The following is a 15,609-nucleotide window of genomic DNA, read 5'->3' as shown; positions in this document are numbered from 1 at the left end:
GAAGGTTGGCAACCCTGACTGAAAATTACTGAAAATCAAATGACAATTTGACAGCCAATATGAACGACTGCCGACCATGCGTATTGCACATACTTTGCCCATTTTGATATTGATAGTTTGTGTTATAAATTATAATCACATATTGAGATAACCAATAAAAGAAACATACAAAAAGAAATAATGATTATTTTATTTTAATATTGTCATTAGTACTTTTTTAATATATATATATATGGAAATGTATTTTAATAATAATTTGTCAACTGTATATTTCTCGCTTATTATCTTGTAACGGCTGAAAGTATAAATTATGCTTAGAGCAGTTTCAACAATTTGCATTGAAAGCCAGGCTCTCGAGGTGCTGGTCAAGAGTTGGCGAACGCGGAGGGATGTTTTCAAATTATTTCGTAAGTGAAATATTCGGTCAGCAAGTGAAGTATCCTTGGAGATTTGCTTTAAGTGGCGAATTTTGTTATGTAGCCTTATTAGCTAAGGTGACCAATTGTACTCATTTACTGAGTTTTGTACTCTTTTTCTCTCTTTTTAGCAAACTGTACTCTTTTCAAATCATGTACTCTGAAAGTACTCATTTGTATAATTTTATACTCAATAGTATTTCTAAAACATTTTTTTAGATTATTTTATTTCATATTTATTAATAAATTATTTTGACAGTGGTTTGAACTTCAAGCACGCATATTGCTTGCCGTTTCAGGCACTAATGATACTGTTGAAAGGTTATTTTCGCTAGGGAATGATTATTGGAGCAGTGAGAAGTCACAACTTTCTGTAAAAACGTTATCTGCCGTCTTAACAGTCAAATTTAATATGCAAATTGAAAGTTGTTACATTATTAGACGAACATCCTCATTTAGCAAAAAATATCCACTCCAAAGAAAACATGTTTTTAAAAGAAAATTTAATTTAATTTTAAAGGAATAATGTCATGTATGAATATGTTTGTGCAGGCACACAGCCACTGTCCACCTGTACACCTGACCACAACACTCAGGTAAGCCACTGGTGCTCCATCACCTTGTGTATGGACAGATTCAATGTAACAGTGTATAATAATATTTTATCAGAAAACCAGGCTAACAAAATCTAGCATCAATTCATATTTAACATGATTAATAATTATTTAAAAATATTAAGAATCATAATAATTGTATATATTTCTACAATATCACAATTTGACTATTTTATTGTGGCCTACAAGTTATGAAGCTGTACCTATTTGTTCTGTGGAGCCTGTGGCTGCTGCATGAATAAGGGTAAATAATGTCATATAAGCTAAGATGATAATTTAATCCATAATTATATTAACTAAAACTTTGAACTTTCATACTTGTTATATAATTAGTATCAATAATAATAATATAACATGTTACTCATTCATGGTATCCCTTACTAAGTGTATCACACTAATTATTGTGAGGGTGTGCACACAGGGTGTGACTCGCCGAGCCCCAATGTGACTGTCACCTCTATACCGTTGTGTGCTGACATGTGTCATCACACTATATTTTCGTGTAATTTTTGTGTACACAAATATTAATGGTTTATTCTACTGTTGAAGCCTGCAAGGAAATTAAGGAAATATAAAACGGTACTGTTCTTTATTATATTTGCTTATTATTTATGCACATAATAGTACAACAATTGTAAAATAATAAAAATAAGTCATTTATGTTTTTTTATTCCTTTGATTTAAATTGTAATAAAAATTTCATAATGATCAACTGATGCAATCAGATGCTATATGTTGTCATATAGACTTTTGTTATTTACTGTTGTTGTTGTCCCTATGTAGACTGTGGTGAGGAGTAATGCGCCGCCGGCGGAGGAGGCACCTGTAGGGCCCGCGCCCCCTCGGGCTCCGCCGCCGCCCCCGCCGCCGCCTTCGCCGCCCCCACAGCGCGGCTGGCCGGCTGCTGCAGCCGCGCTGGCCGTCACACTCTCTCTTGGAGGGGTCAGTTGATATTTCTTTTGATATTCATTATGTATTTTTATAATACATATATGTACACTTTTATTATAATACTAGGTTTTGCTCGCGGCATCGCTCGCGTTAATTTATCCCCTTAGGGGTGGAATTTATCAAAATCCTTTTTAGGGGATGCCTACGTCATTGTAGCTTTATGCATGTAAAGTCTCAGCCCGATCGGTTTAAAATTGACAAAGTTTCATATAAACTTTCATCCTCTATCCCTTCCCTCAATCCCTTTGGGGAGATTTAATCAAAATCCTTTCTTAGCGGATGCCTACGTCATAACATCTACCTGCATGCCAAATTTCAGCCCGATCCATCCTGTGCTTGGGTTGTGCGTTGATAGGTTACTATGTCAGTCCTACCTTTGAGTTATATATATTTAGATACAAATTATTTCATGTTTCTGTCAATGAATAAAATAAATGTTACACCGACAATTACTTGTGTAGAACATCCTGTGGTGCTTTTTGCTGACGCTAGTACTGTAATTATTGAATATGACAATAATAATGACTAGGAATATTAAATAAACTGACATTACAAAACATTATTCAACAAATAATAATTTATTAATAATTCTACAAAAGACAATAATTATGGAGTTTACACAACATATGCCAAATGTGATTAGTATTAACATTAAATATAACGGAAATAAAGGAGAACCAGTCTCGGTGACTGAAGTCTTAAATCATTTAATGAACAGTAATTTGTAGAAGGAAGAGTCAAATTGAAATGGTTTAGCAAAAATGACTAATCGTTACACTCTGCTTATAAGGACTGGTCTGCTCTTATCACGACGACTGATTTAATCTTATGTATTTATATTTGACCCTAATAAATTAGTGCTAGTTGGTAGTTTGTATTCACGTTTCAATTTGAAAAATGTGAACTTATGAGAATTATTTAAAAGAGCAACACACAAATTTCTTGCTCGTTTTTCTTGTGATGAGACAGCTTTCTGAATAAGCGGTAGACTAAAAAATGTTAGGACTATTTAAAAATTCATAAATTAAGTTTATTTGAATAAATAATTTTCTATTCCTAACAGATTATCATGGATTAGTTAAATCTGTTATATGAAATGGTGTTGTATTCTGGGGCAATGCGACTAATAAACAGTTGGTGTTAAAAGCCTAAAAGAGACGTATCAGAGCAGTTTTTAATTTTTAAAGTAACTAACAGTTTAAGCCCTCTTTCAAAACACTGAAAATATTTCTTTTCCTTCACTTTATATATATGAAGTATGCATATTTGTAAAAACAAATAGCAATTTATTTACCTCTGTCTTTAAAAGCAAATACAGACAAAAACGTGCTAAAACACGAAAGAAATTCAGACAGAGAGCTAGAACAACACTCCGTGTCCAAATCTTTTATACATTCTGTATAAATGAAGTGAGCCTGTGTGATATTTACATAGTTATTACATATATACACCATTAGTATATTCATAAGCTTTTCTTTTTGTTTGTCAGGTATATTTTTATCGCAAATTAACTAATGAGAAGAATTTACCCGCAATTGGCGATGGTGAGTTAAATATTGCATTGTTAAAGCACGTTTGTATTGTTAAATATTATTAGTAGTTCACCCCTTATTAATAGTACACCCCCTGTGATGAACTATTGATAGAAACTAATTTTGCGATGTCTGAGAATTATGTTTGTACTTGTCGTTCTCCGTCAGAGTGGATGGAAGGGCTGTAACAGTGGGCTAATTATATAACACTATATAAAATCGTTTCTGTTGAAGTTGTGATGCAATATAAAATCATTACAATTTAAAAAATGCGATCAAGTAAGATCGAGTGACGGCAAGATAAATCATTTCTATCCATAAACGGTTGCATTGGAATATTGTTAATCCGACCAATTTAAAAAGTGAGTGCAATAGATATATTTAGAAGAGTACGTTTTAAATTATTGATTTAATACACTAGTTGGTTGTTTTAAAACAATTTTTATTGCGTTCAAAAATTACAAAATAAACTGCAGCGTTTACTTGTTCCATTATTTTAATTTTATTAATAGACATTTAATAAAATGAAATAATGAAAATCTATTCTATTCTAATAAAAAAATATGTTTAATATTTTTGAATATAGGTACAGGCATATTTTACACAAATCATTTATAATCAATAATAATATCAATGTAACCTACAAATTTTTTTTTCTTTATTTTCTATAGGTACCTAGGTAGGTACGTAATATTTAAAATTATATAAGCACACAATGTTGATATTTTAAACATTTTAATCAAAGATTTTAAATTGTTATACATATTTTTTTTTTTATCGACATGTAAAGTTGCGTTTACGCTATTGCTAGTTGACAGCATCAAATGTAGTCAATATAATTGCATTATTGACAGATGACGTCTTTATCACTACGTTACACACGAAAATCGCTGCGATCGAAGTTAGATAATTAGCCCACAGATCTTCATAACAGATATCCAGATTGGAGCAGTCCCTTGTCCTGTGTCTGTACGAATGTATTACTAGCTCTTTTTTTTTTTAGTTAATATGTACATCTCTGGAAGTAAGTTGGTTAGTTTTAAGTAGTTAAAAAAAATTGAATAATAAACCTCTATAATCTGCCGGCGATTATAGAGGTTTATTATTCAATTTTTTTTTTTAAATATTATTTATATGTATAGTGTGTTTTTTTTTTTTTTCTACAGGCCTAGAAGCGGAACGTTCGAAGGAGAATAAGCGGCCGGATCCGGCGACCGGCGCCGAGCTGCCGCAGTACGTGGACTACCTGCTGGTGGGCGCAGGTACCGCTTCCTTCGCGGCCATGCGCGCCATCCGCGGCGCGCGGCCCGACGCCAGCGTGCTGCTGGTGGGCGACGAGCCCGAGCTGCCCTACATGCGGCCGCCGCTCAGCAAGGAGCTGTGGCGCGAGCCCGAGCTGGCCGTCGCCGCCGCCCTCGACGGGCTCTCCTTCCGGCAGTGGAACGGGCGCCGGCGCAGCCTGGCCTACGAGCCGGCCGCCTTCTACTCGCCGCCGGCCGCGCTGCCGGACGCGGGCGGCGCGGCCGTGGCGCGCGGCTGGCGCGTCGAGCGACTGGACGTGGTGCGGCACGAGGCCGAGCTGCGCGCGCCGGCCGCCGCCGCCACCACCAGCACCTCCACCACGCTGCGGTACGGGCGCTGCCTGGTGGCCACGGGCGCGCGGCCGCGGCGGGTGGCGGCGCTGGCGGGCGCGGCCGCCGCGGGCCGGTCGCTGGTGCTGCGCGACCTGCGCGACCTGCGGCGGCTGGCGGCGGCGGCGGAGGCGCCGCACGTGCGCCGCGTGGTGGTGGTCGGCGGCGGGTTCCTCGCGTGCGAGCTCAGCGCCGCGCTGGCCGCGCGCCTCGCGCCCGCCGGCACGGCCGTCACGCAGGTGTTCCGCGAGCCGGCGCCGCTGGCCGCGGTGCTGCCGCGCTACCTGGCCGACGAGGCCGCGCGCCGCCTGCGCGCCGCCGGCGTGGCGCTGGCGCCGGCCGCGGAGGTGGAGGCGTGCGCGGTGGAGCCGGCCGCGCTGCGCCTGCGGCTGGCGGGCGGCGGCGAGCTGGCGGCCGAGCTGGCGGTGGAGTGCGCGGGGGTGGAGCCCGACGAGGCGCTGGCGCGCGCGTCCGGCCTGGAGACGCACCCTCGGCTGGGCGGCGTGGTGGTGTCGGCCGAGCTGCAGGCGCGCGCCGACGTGTTCGCGGCCGGGGACGTGGCCTGCTTCTACGACGTGGCGCTGGGCCGCCGCCGCGTGGAGCACCACGACCACGCGGTGGTGTCGGGCCGCCTCGCCGGGGAGAACATGGCCGCCGCCGGCCCGCCGCGCCCCTACACGCACCAGAGCATGTTCTGGAGCGACCTGGGGCCCGACCTGGGCTACGAGGTTCGCACTTTTCTCTGCACGATTATGTATAAATTCCTGTTATGACTTCTTTAGACTTATATTCTCGTAAATATTATAGGCGATAGGTATAATTGACTCTCGGCTGCCGACCGTGGGCGTGTTCTCGGCCGAAGCGGTGACGGATGCGGAGGCACCGCCGGTCGCGGCGACGGCGGCCGACGGCGTCGCAGGGGCGGCCCCGAGCCGGCCGGACGGCTCGGTCGCGGTCCGGTCCGGCGGCGAGGCGAGCCCCGTCCGGTCCGGCGGCGAGGCGAGCCCCGTCCGGTCCGGCGACGAGGCGGCGGCGCGCCGGTACGAGCGCGGCGTGGTGTTCTACTTGCGCGAGAAGCGGATCGTTGGCGTGCTACTTTGGAATCTCTTCAATCGGATGCACGTCGCCAGACAGGTACAGATTACCGGCATCGTTTTCATAGATACCTTAAATATGTTTGTGTACAAGACTTCATTGAATAGATGGTGTCTGTAAACATCAGATATATATATGTAATACATGCTCGTACAGGTCCTGGCGCAGGGCGAGTTTGATGATTTGTTCGAGGTGGCCAAGCTGTTCTCCTTGCACGAGGAAGACTGAGGACGTTAGCATTTACTGTAAATAAATAAATAAATAATATAACACATTCGCAAATGTTTAATGTTTCATTTTTCGATCCGACAACCCCCCGCCGACCCATGGCCACACCGACCTCGCGGTTGTACTAAAAATTGGCACATGTGTTGGTTGTATTGAAATTAGAGATCGCAAACTCTTCTGATGTGCTCCTAGACGGAAGGAGGTCCTCCTCCTTCCGTCTAGGAGCACTTGTCAAAACATAAAAATGAAATGAAATGAAATGTATTTATTTGCATGAAATATGGTATAAATATTAAAAGAATGTCAGTATTAATAAAATTGTCCACATATTTCGCCATTGTTTTGGCATGCAAAAATTTTAGTAATATACAAATTATACAATAGAATTAATTAATTTACGTTTAGAAATTGTATTATATGTCAAATATAGATAGATACGTGACATTTATTTTAGTAAGGTGTCAATCAATATTATACAAATATATCAAACAATACTACTAATTTTATTATCTAATAATTCTAAATATACTCTATATTTAACTCCTAGCTTTTAGCGAAAAATTCATTTATAGTATAAAAACAATTGTCAATTAGCCAATTTCGGAATTGGTATTTAAAAGAATTTATGGTCAATTCTTTATAGTGACGGGGGATTTTATTATATATGACCATTAAATAGCAACTTTTTTGATGAAGAGAAGTTTTACAAGCAGGGATAACTAATTTTGTTGGATCCCGTCTATCAAATCTGGAGAATGCTGTAATCTTTTGGAACAAAAGTGGATGTTTTTTAACAAATACACCGATCTCCATGAAATACAGAGAAGTCACTGTTAGAATTTTATTGTTCCGGAAATACTGCCTGCAAGACATCCTAGGTTGTATACCATAGATTGCACGTAAACATTTTTTTTTTTTTTTTTGTGCAATTAATGCTTTGTTAACAAATGTTGAATTACCCCACAATAATATACCATATCTAAGTAAAGATCCGACATAACCGTGGTATGCGGTGAGGCCAGTGTTTAGATTTGCAGTATTTCTTAATCGTTTAAGTGCATATATAAATTTATTTATTTTGGTACATAGATTATTGATATGATCTTTCCAATTGCAGTGCATGTCCAATGTAAGTCCTAAAAATTTTATTGAGTCAACTTCTTCGATTAATTGGTCGTTATACTTGACTGGTATTGTTTCAATTAATGTTTTATAATTAGCAAATTGAATAAATTTTGTTTTTGATGTATTTACATTTAGGCTATTTATTTCTAGCCAATCACCTACTTTAAGGCAGGAATTAATTTGGTCTTCGTAATTGAAATTTTTATTATGATGAGGTATTATTAATTATACATCATCAGCAAATAATACACATTGTTCTTTTATACAATTAGGAAGATCATTGATGTATAAAAGAAAAAGAAGTGGCCCCAAAATGCTTCCCTGGGGGACCCCTGTATCTTTATGTTTAAACGATGAACTATATGATACAGAAGTATGGTTTTTGTCGGTACTGTTTATTACGACACATTGATATCTATTAGCCAAATAACTTTCAATCCATTTTAGTGCTGGCCCTCTTATACCATACATTTCACACTTTCTAATTAATGTTACATGATTTACCAAATCGAATGCCTTACTCATGTCTAAAAAAATTACAGTTATAGGATTTCTATTGTCAATATTATTTGTAATTGTCTTAATTAAAGAGAATGCAGCAAGAGTTGTTGATTTATTCTTTTGGAACCGTTTTGTTCTTCTCTGATTATTTCAAATTTTTGCATGAAATCGGTCAAACGAACTAACATAGATTTTTCTAAGATTTTGAAAAAAAAATTGAAGGTAATGTAATGGGTCTGTAATTGTTTATCTCAAGAGGATCATTTTTTTTAAATAAAGGCTTTACAATGCCAGTTTTTTTTTTTTTTTAGTATATCAGGAAAGACACCTTGGTCAAACGAGAGGTTGAAAATATGCGACAAAGGATGAGCAACCAAATCAGCACATGATTTCAATATATTGGTTGAAATCATATCAAACCCTACCGATGTGGTATTCTTTAATGACATTATATGTTTACGTATTTCAACTGGATCACAAGGCTTAGGAAATGTACTAGAACCGATACAATTTTTTTTTTTTTTTTTTTTATATTAGAACGGGAATGTACTGTCACAAATTTGTGTTTTTCCCGAAATACTAATTGAATATATTAGCTATTTCATTGGGTTCTGTAATAATAGAACCGTTATGCCTTACGGAAGTAATACCTTGATAGTTTTGAATTTTATCTACTTTATCTTTGATAATATCCCACGATGCATTACATTTATTTCTAGATATTACGGCTGGCAACGGCAGTGAATTAAGGTAATATAAATAAAATTACTTACCAAAATTATAGTGATGTATTTAGTGGTAGCGTATATGACACAATGTAGAAAAACAATATAATAAAAAATATATGTCAAAATTGTATATAAAAATATATGGTTTAAAAATAGAAATATCTATAAAAAGAGGTCTGTCGCCAACATGGCACGCCCCGGTGCAGAGCACCAATCTATAGTGGCGACTGTGCGCAGTTTTCTTGGGTGCCCTGCTCTAGGAGTAAGGGCAACACTTTGCGCACTGGTCTTTTCAAGATCCCCATGCTTCCCCGGATCTCCACCACCCTGACCACTCCATCAGGACCGGTGAATATCTTAGAAATACGGCCTTTGGGCCAGGGTCCTCGCGGAAGATTTGGATCCGCCACCAGAACTGGATCTCCCACTTTGAATTTGGCTTGCGTCGATCCGGCCTTTCGTGGAATCAACGTGGGTAGGTATTCATGAAGCCATCTGGCCCAAAACAGCTCCGCTAACCGCAGTACCTTCCTGTGGTCTAAGCGACGGCAAAGATCTGCATCGGTGCGGGGACGGACCAACTCGGTTGATGGTGTGCCCAATAAAAAATGGAAGGGTGTGAGGGCCTGTAGTGTCTCCGGCTCTACTGGTACGTGTGTCAGCGGGCGAGAATTGACTACTGCTTCCGCTTCCAGAAGTAGGGTACTCAATACTTCCTCTCTTGGAGCTTGTTCTTTCAGGGTTACGGAAAGCGCAGACTTTATTGATCGCACTAAGCGTTCCCACGCACCTCCCATTGATGGTGCCGCTGGACAAATGAAGACCCACTCTATTTTATGGTTGGCCGCGAAGTCGAAAACGTCTGTGAGTTGGTTGGCTGCGCCGACAAAAGCCGTGCCGTTATCTGAGATGATTCTCGCTGGACATCCTCTACGGGCAATAAATCTTCTTAGGGCCATGATAGCAGCATCTGCGGAAAGGCTTCCTACGATCTCCAAATGAACGGCTCTGATGGTAAGGCATGTGAATAGAGCTACCCAGCGTTTTTCTCGTCTGCGCCCAACGGCAACTTCAACTGGACCGAAGTAATCAAGACCGCAGAAGGAAAACGCGCGCTGATGATGGGATAACCTATCTTCAGGAAGATCACCAAATTGAGGCGTAGATGGGAGAAGCTTCCTAATCCTACATAAACTGCATTGTTTGGCAACAGACCTGACACTTGGGCGTAAAGCTATTATATAAAATTTGCCGCGCAGGAAGTTAACGACGGTCTCGATATTACCATGACCAAATTTCCGATGATAGTGATCGAGAAGGAGTTTTACAATTGGATGTCGACCGTCTAAAACAATAGGGTTAATGTCCTGCGCGGGAGCATCTAATACAGCACGAATTCTTCCATTTAAACGGATTAAACCGTCTTCTCCCAACATCAACGCAAGACCTCTAAGCCTCCCTTGATTAGTTGGGGGAAGACCCTCGGTAAGACTCAAGAATTCGTGTTTAAATGATTCCAATTGAGTATATAAAAATAGGTGCCTCTCGGCCTCCAAGATTTCTGCGGCCGAAAGAGGTTTCAAAACTTTGAAGGAGACCTTGGAGGCAGCACTCTTTAATTTTGAATTTGGAGGTTTTTTCAAAAGCGACCGAAATATTTTAGCACAATGATGTGCACGAGCGGTTGCTCTAACCAACCGAACCCAACGACCGAAATGATCGTGATTCGCTACGATCGGAGATGGCATTTCCGGATGTTCGGTTAGCAAAAACGTTAACGCGTGTTCGGGTTTTAGTTCCTCAATTACTAGTGGAGCAATGACCGCAGGCTCGCGAGGCCATTCTTCTGGTGGAGACAAAAGAAAATCTGGGCCAGTATACCATCGAGAGGAAGAGGAAAGAGAGTATAGACCGCGTGTAGCATCATCTGCTACATTTAAGGCCGATGGAACATAACGCCAATTGGCAACGTTTGTAGTCTCTAATATTTCTCCTACACGGTGAGCAACAAACGGCTTAAACGTGCGGGCATCGCTACGCAACCACTTTAAAACCGTTAGGGAATCCGTCCAAAAGAAAACTCTAGAAGCAACAAGACGGTGTGCCTCCAGGATGTAAGTTGCGAATCGAGAAGCCAAGAGCCGCCTGTAACTCGAGCCGTGGGATAGACACAGGCTTTAAAGGGTATACTAGGCGCGCTTTTCCACCTATAAGAGCCAAATGAACAGATTGGTCCTGGTGGACAAAACGCCAAAACGCCACACAAGCGTAAGCGGATTCACTTGAGTCGGCTAGGACGTGGAGCTGGCATTCCGCAGCAAATCTGGTTCGGTAACAGCGTGGTATTTTAATTTTGGCCGAGACTTCTGCTATACCGGCGAACCAAGTCTGCCACTTTGCCTTTGCAGAGGCGGGCAACTCCTCGTCCCAGTCAATACCCATTCTCCATGTTTCCTGAAATAAGATGCGACCGGCGATGGTTAGTGGCATCAAAAATCCAAGAGGATCGTAAACCTTCATGAGATGGGACAAGACTACTCTTTTTGTCACACTGGTAGGTAGTTCTGTGGACTTTCTAAAATTAAGAGTATCTTCCTTGATGTTCCAGGCCACCCCTAAAATTCTAACTTGCGAAGGAGATGTCGGTCCGAGACCTACCTCGGATGTGTCGGCAGCCCACAAGTCAGGACTTATTGTTGTAAGCGCTTTGGGGTTGTTGGATACCCATGAGCGCATCTCTAAACAGGCTGCTTTATGCACGGTGACGATATCTGCAACTAATCGAGCGGCGAGTTCTGGGCTGTCTACACTTCCAAGGTAGTCGTCCATGTAATGGTCTCTAACAATAGCCTCTGCTGCTTCGGGAAACTTAGTCTGGTGCTCTAAAGCATTTTTATTTTTTAGAAAAATGGCGGTGCACGGACTGGAGGTGGCGCCGAAGATCATGGAAGACATTCTATATTCTGCTATAGGTAGAGAAGGATCGTCTCGCCAGAGAGAAAACGTTGTGCATCTCTATCTTGTGCCCTAATTTTTGTTTGCGGGAACATTTCACGAATGTCTCCGTTGAGGGCTACCTCACCTTCCCTAAAACGCATGAGAATTCCTAATAAGGGTTGTAAGAGGTCAGGACCAGGGAGTAGCAGAGAATTTAGGCTAACTCCTGAACATTTAGCTGCGGCATCATGAACGAGCCTCAGCTTTTTCTTTTGGGGGTGATATACTCCAAAATGAGGCAAATACCATAAATTACCTAAAGGAGGTACATTAGTACAAAGCTCTGCGTAATCTTTCTCTATCATCCCATTTATATACTGTTTATAAGCTTCGGCATAATTTTGATCCTTTTTAAACTTTCTTTCTAAACTATGAAATCTGGATAAAGCTAATTTATAACTGTTTGGAATTGAGATGATATCAGGTCGCCAGAGTAAACCAGTCTCAAACCTACCTGAAGGAAGACGTTGGGTGGTTTCATTTAAAATAGCCAAAGCCCGCTCATCGTTTATGCTGTGGAAGTCCTTTTTTGTAATGCCAATCGAATCGAGATGATAATGTTCTTTTATTAAAGATTCTAAATCGGAAACCGAGCTATGATGGATAAACTCCGCGGATTTACCCGGAAGCCTACCGAACATTGTCCATCCTAGAACGGTTTGGACAGCCACAGGTTGGTTACGAGAACCGCGTCGGATGCCATGCGGTAATGACAAATGCCAATTGTCAATACCAATTATTAAGAGAGGCTTGGCTTCCTCGTAAGACAGTTCTTTCACCAAATCCTGAAGATGAGAGAACTTTGCAACATCTACAGATCGAATTGTTTGGCATGCTACACCCAAATCAGGTATTGAGCGAACCCGTTCTAAATTAAAGGTTTTGTCAGAGTGTTTGCCTTTGATGTTAATATCAATGTAGGTTACTACAGAATCTTTCGCCAAGCCGCCCACACAATTAACTTGAATAGTGCCTTTCGGCCCTTGTGCACCGATTGTGTCGGCTACTATTTGGTCAATCAGAGTAACTGTAGACCCGTCATCCAATAAAGCATAAATATCCATCTCACCCTTTGGTCCAGTTACAGTTACCGGCAGCACTTTAAGAAGTGAGCGCGAAGGAGAAGGCGTCTCGCATGGTATCGCACTGCTGCCGTGAGCGTGGGCCACAATTACTGGTGCGACTTCACTCTCCGAACTTACTTCACGTTCGCCAGTTGTTGTTGAACTGTAATGAACAGAATTTGTTAACTGTTTGTGAAGTAACTCATGGTGGTAATATCCACCTTTGCAATTTATTACCCTACAGTTACCTTTGCAAGTCCTATAATAATGTTTGCCCCGCTTGAGACATCTTTGACAAACTTTATTATTTTTAACCCAATCCCATCTATCATTAACAGAAATATTTTTAAATAAATCACAATTTGAGACTTCATGACCATTCTTTTTACAGTATAAACAATAAGCAATAGAGGGAGAATTTGAGGGCCTATTGTTATCAACTGCGGCCGTAGATGGAGTAACTTTGCCTTTTGACAACTTATGAGCTGTAGAGTGTGAGGCGGTGGCGTAACATATGTCACTCGGACTTTCGTCTGAGCTGACATTAGTCGTGACATGCGTGCGAGCCTTTTCTATAGGCTTAGGGCGCGAAATGTCATCGACAATGCCAAACCTCAAATGAACTCGAGACTGATGTGTGAGAAAGGCGGAAAGCAATTCTAATTTATATTGGAACCCGGTATCGGCATTTATGAATGCATAATCAACCCATTTCTCACGTATCAGTGGAGTTAATTTAAGTAGCACACTATGCAACAACTCTGGAGTGGCGAGGTACTCCACAGAACCCAACATCTTTATGGTGTGGACACAGTTGCGTACCACACAAGCTAACTGGTGGAGTTCCTTGCCACCGTCAGATGCTGACAGCTTGGACATGGCCTTAACTTCTGATACTAAGTGACGGATCAGAAGCTCAGGTTGACCAAACTGCTCCTGCAGAGCCTCCATGATTTCCTCTGGGTCTTGCGACAAGGCCAGGAGGGAAATGACAGCATCACGAGCGGCTCCTCGGAGTGCATTATTTAATCGACCTATATTTTCCGTCGCCGAAAACATATTTTTGGAATTTAGATATGAACTTCTAAATGTTAACCAATGAGTGGGTGACGTGCCGGAAAATATAGGTAAGCTAACTACCGTACCTGGGTTAATTTTTCCACTGCTACAACGGGCGAGGTCACTTATGACTTCAGCCAACTTCAGGAAGTCACTGGGTTGGTTTTGTGAAGTGGTAGGTACATGTGAGCGGTCATTTTTATTTTGGTTACAAATAAATTCGTTTTGTGTACCTAACGTGTGTGTCTGTGTACAAGGATTATGAACGTGAGAGGGCGGCTTGGAATGCAACGCGCCGGCTTCATTTGTAGCTCCCAGTGTCGCAGTAGTGCCTGGCTGAGGCACACCGTAGCTGTAGTTTTGGGTGGAGGTTACGCCGCGGGCACTTGATGCTGCCACTGCGTACGGTGCGGGCGCAGAAGGAAGCGCGTACTCGCGCGTCGCAAATAATATATTTGCAACGCCTGGCGAGGCAGCGCGCTTGCGGCCGCATCGTAACGATGCTTCCGGTACTTCCAATGACGGTTGGACAGATGCGATGTGGGGCGCGTGCTCGCGCGCCGCGGCACCGGCACTGATGCCAGTGACACAGACGCCAGGCGAGACCACACGCTCGCAGTCTGTGGCCAGCATTGGGCAGGAAACACCAGGCACTTGTGGCGCAGGTGTGTGCTGGGACGGCATAATCTGTCTCTCAGACAAAGATGCGTTAGTATGAGATACCCAATTTTCTACTCTAGAGCTTCTAAACGACTGTGAGTGCAAGCTGGCAGCTTCATCAATAGCCGCTAATTCAGCCTCTAATTCTAAGTTAGCTACCATACGGTCCCGCTCGGCGGCGGCTCGCTCGCGCTCGGCGGCAGCGCACTCCCGCTCTGCGGCGGCACGCTCTCGCTCAGCGGCGGCGCGGTCTCGGTCGGCCTCGAGCTCGGCTAAGCGACGTGCATGTAGTGCTTTTGCCACAAGACGTTGAGCTCGGAGTGAGGTCGATGAATGATGGGAGCCGCGATGTGAACCGTGGGGATTAATAACACGTGAAGCGCTAGCGGATACCTCTGAAGGAGGGATATCTAGATCCGTTGGGGCGCTTTGTGCCGCTGCCATACCTCTTGTCAACACCATTTGTTGAAATATTCGGAAATAAATTATATAAATTTTTGTTGTATATAAAATATTTAATATTAGCTGGTAATTACACCGGTAGAAGGACCAATATTACGGCTGGCAACGGCAGTGAAATAGGGTAATATAAATAAAATTACTTACCTAAATTATAGTGATGTATTTAGTGGTAGCGTATATGACACAATGTAGAAAAACAATATAATAAAAAATATATGTCAAAATTGTATATAAAAATATATGGTTTAAAAATAGAAATATCTATAAAAAGAGGTCTGTCGCCAACAGTAGATTTAAAAAATACTATCAGAATATGTTTAAAATTAAACTTTTATATAATGATCGTTTCTATTTCAATTTAAAAGCAAGATAATTTCAGTGGCACATTGTTAGCTGTGGGGTCATAGTCCACATTACAACTAAAGATACGCGTAGCACTGCTTACATACATCGCGTCGTCGCGTCGTCATGCCGCGTAGCAGATGCGTCACGGCATGCCGCTGGCGTCAACTTTACATTTACAACAGGGATGCCCATCATACGAGT

At 42.1% G+C, this 15,609-nt stretch overlaps 2 protein-coding genes across 2 annotated transcripts; one reads left to right on the top strand and one right to left on the bottom strand.

Moving 5' to 3' along the window:
• The first annotated feature begins 66 nt into the window (after nucleotides 1-66).
• LOC131855145 (apoptosis-inducing factor 1, mitochondrial-like) lies at nucleotides 67-6,512 on the top strand. The gene is made up of 7 exons (XM_059206390.1): nucleotides 67-407; nucleotides 969-1,012; nucleotides 1,814-1,972; nucleotides 3,471-3,525; nucleotides 4,680-5,872; nucleotides 5,952-6,278; nucleotides 6,396-6,512. The coding sequence occupies exons 1-7, from the start codon at nucleotides 311-313 to the stop codon at nucleotides 6,465-6,467; spliced, it is 1,947 nt and encodes a 648-aa protein (XP_059062373.1). The 5' UTR covers nucleotides 67-310; the 3' UTR covers nucleotides 6,468-6,512.
• A 2,524-nt stretch (nucleotides 6,513-9,036) lies between these two features.
• Nucleotides 9,037-10,569, bottom strand: LOC131855161 (uncharacterized). Its single transcript, XM_059206405.1, has one exon. It carries the CDS (start codon nucleotides 10,567-10,569, stop codon nucleotides 9,037-9,039), a length of 1,533 nt encoding a protein of 510 aa, XP_059062388.1.
• Nucleotides 10,570-15,609: the final 5,040 nt, after the last annotated feature.

Source organism: Achroia grisella, unplaced genomic scaffold (assembly GCF_030625045.1).
Source record: "Achroia grisella isolate CSIRO2021 unplaced genomic scaffold, CSIRO_AGI_Agris_v1 utg1314, whole genome shotgun sequence".
NCBI classification, from domain to species: domain Eukaryota; kingdom Metazoa; phylum Arthropoda; class Insecta; order Lepidoptera; family Pyralidae; genus Achroia; species Achroia grisella.
Note: the sequence above shows the minus strand (reverse complement) of the source record. Positions and strands in the feature narration are given on the sequence as shown.

Bases quoted from the DNA above. Each gene is read 5' to 3' on its own strand.
- LOC131855145 (XM_059206390.1), top strand. From the start codon at position 311: ATGCTTAGAGCAGTTTCAACAATTTGCATTGAAAGCCAGGCTCTCGAG. The intron at 1,973-3,470 runs GTCAGTTGATAT...TTTGTTTGTCAG, and splicing joins TCACACTCTCTCTTGGAGGG to GTATATTTTTATCGCAAATT. The intron at 3,526-4,679 runs GTGAGTTAAATA...TTTTTTCTACAG, and splicing joins TTTACCCGCAATTGGCGATG to GCCTAGAAGCGGAACGTTCG.
- LOC131855161 (XM_059206405.1), bottom strand. From the start codon at position 10,569: ATGCCATCTCCGATCGTAGCGAATCACGATCATTTCGGTCGTTGGGTT.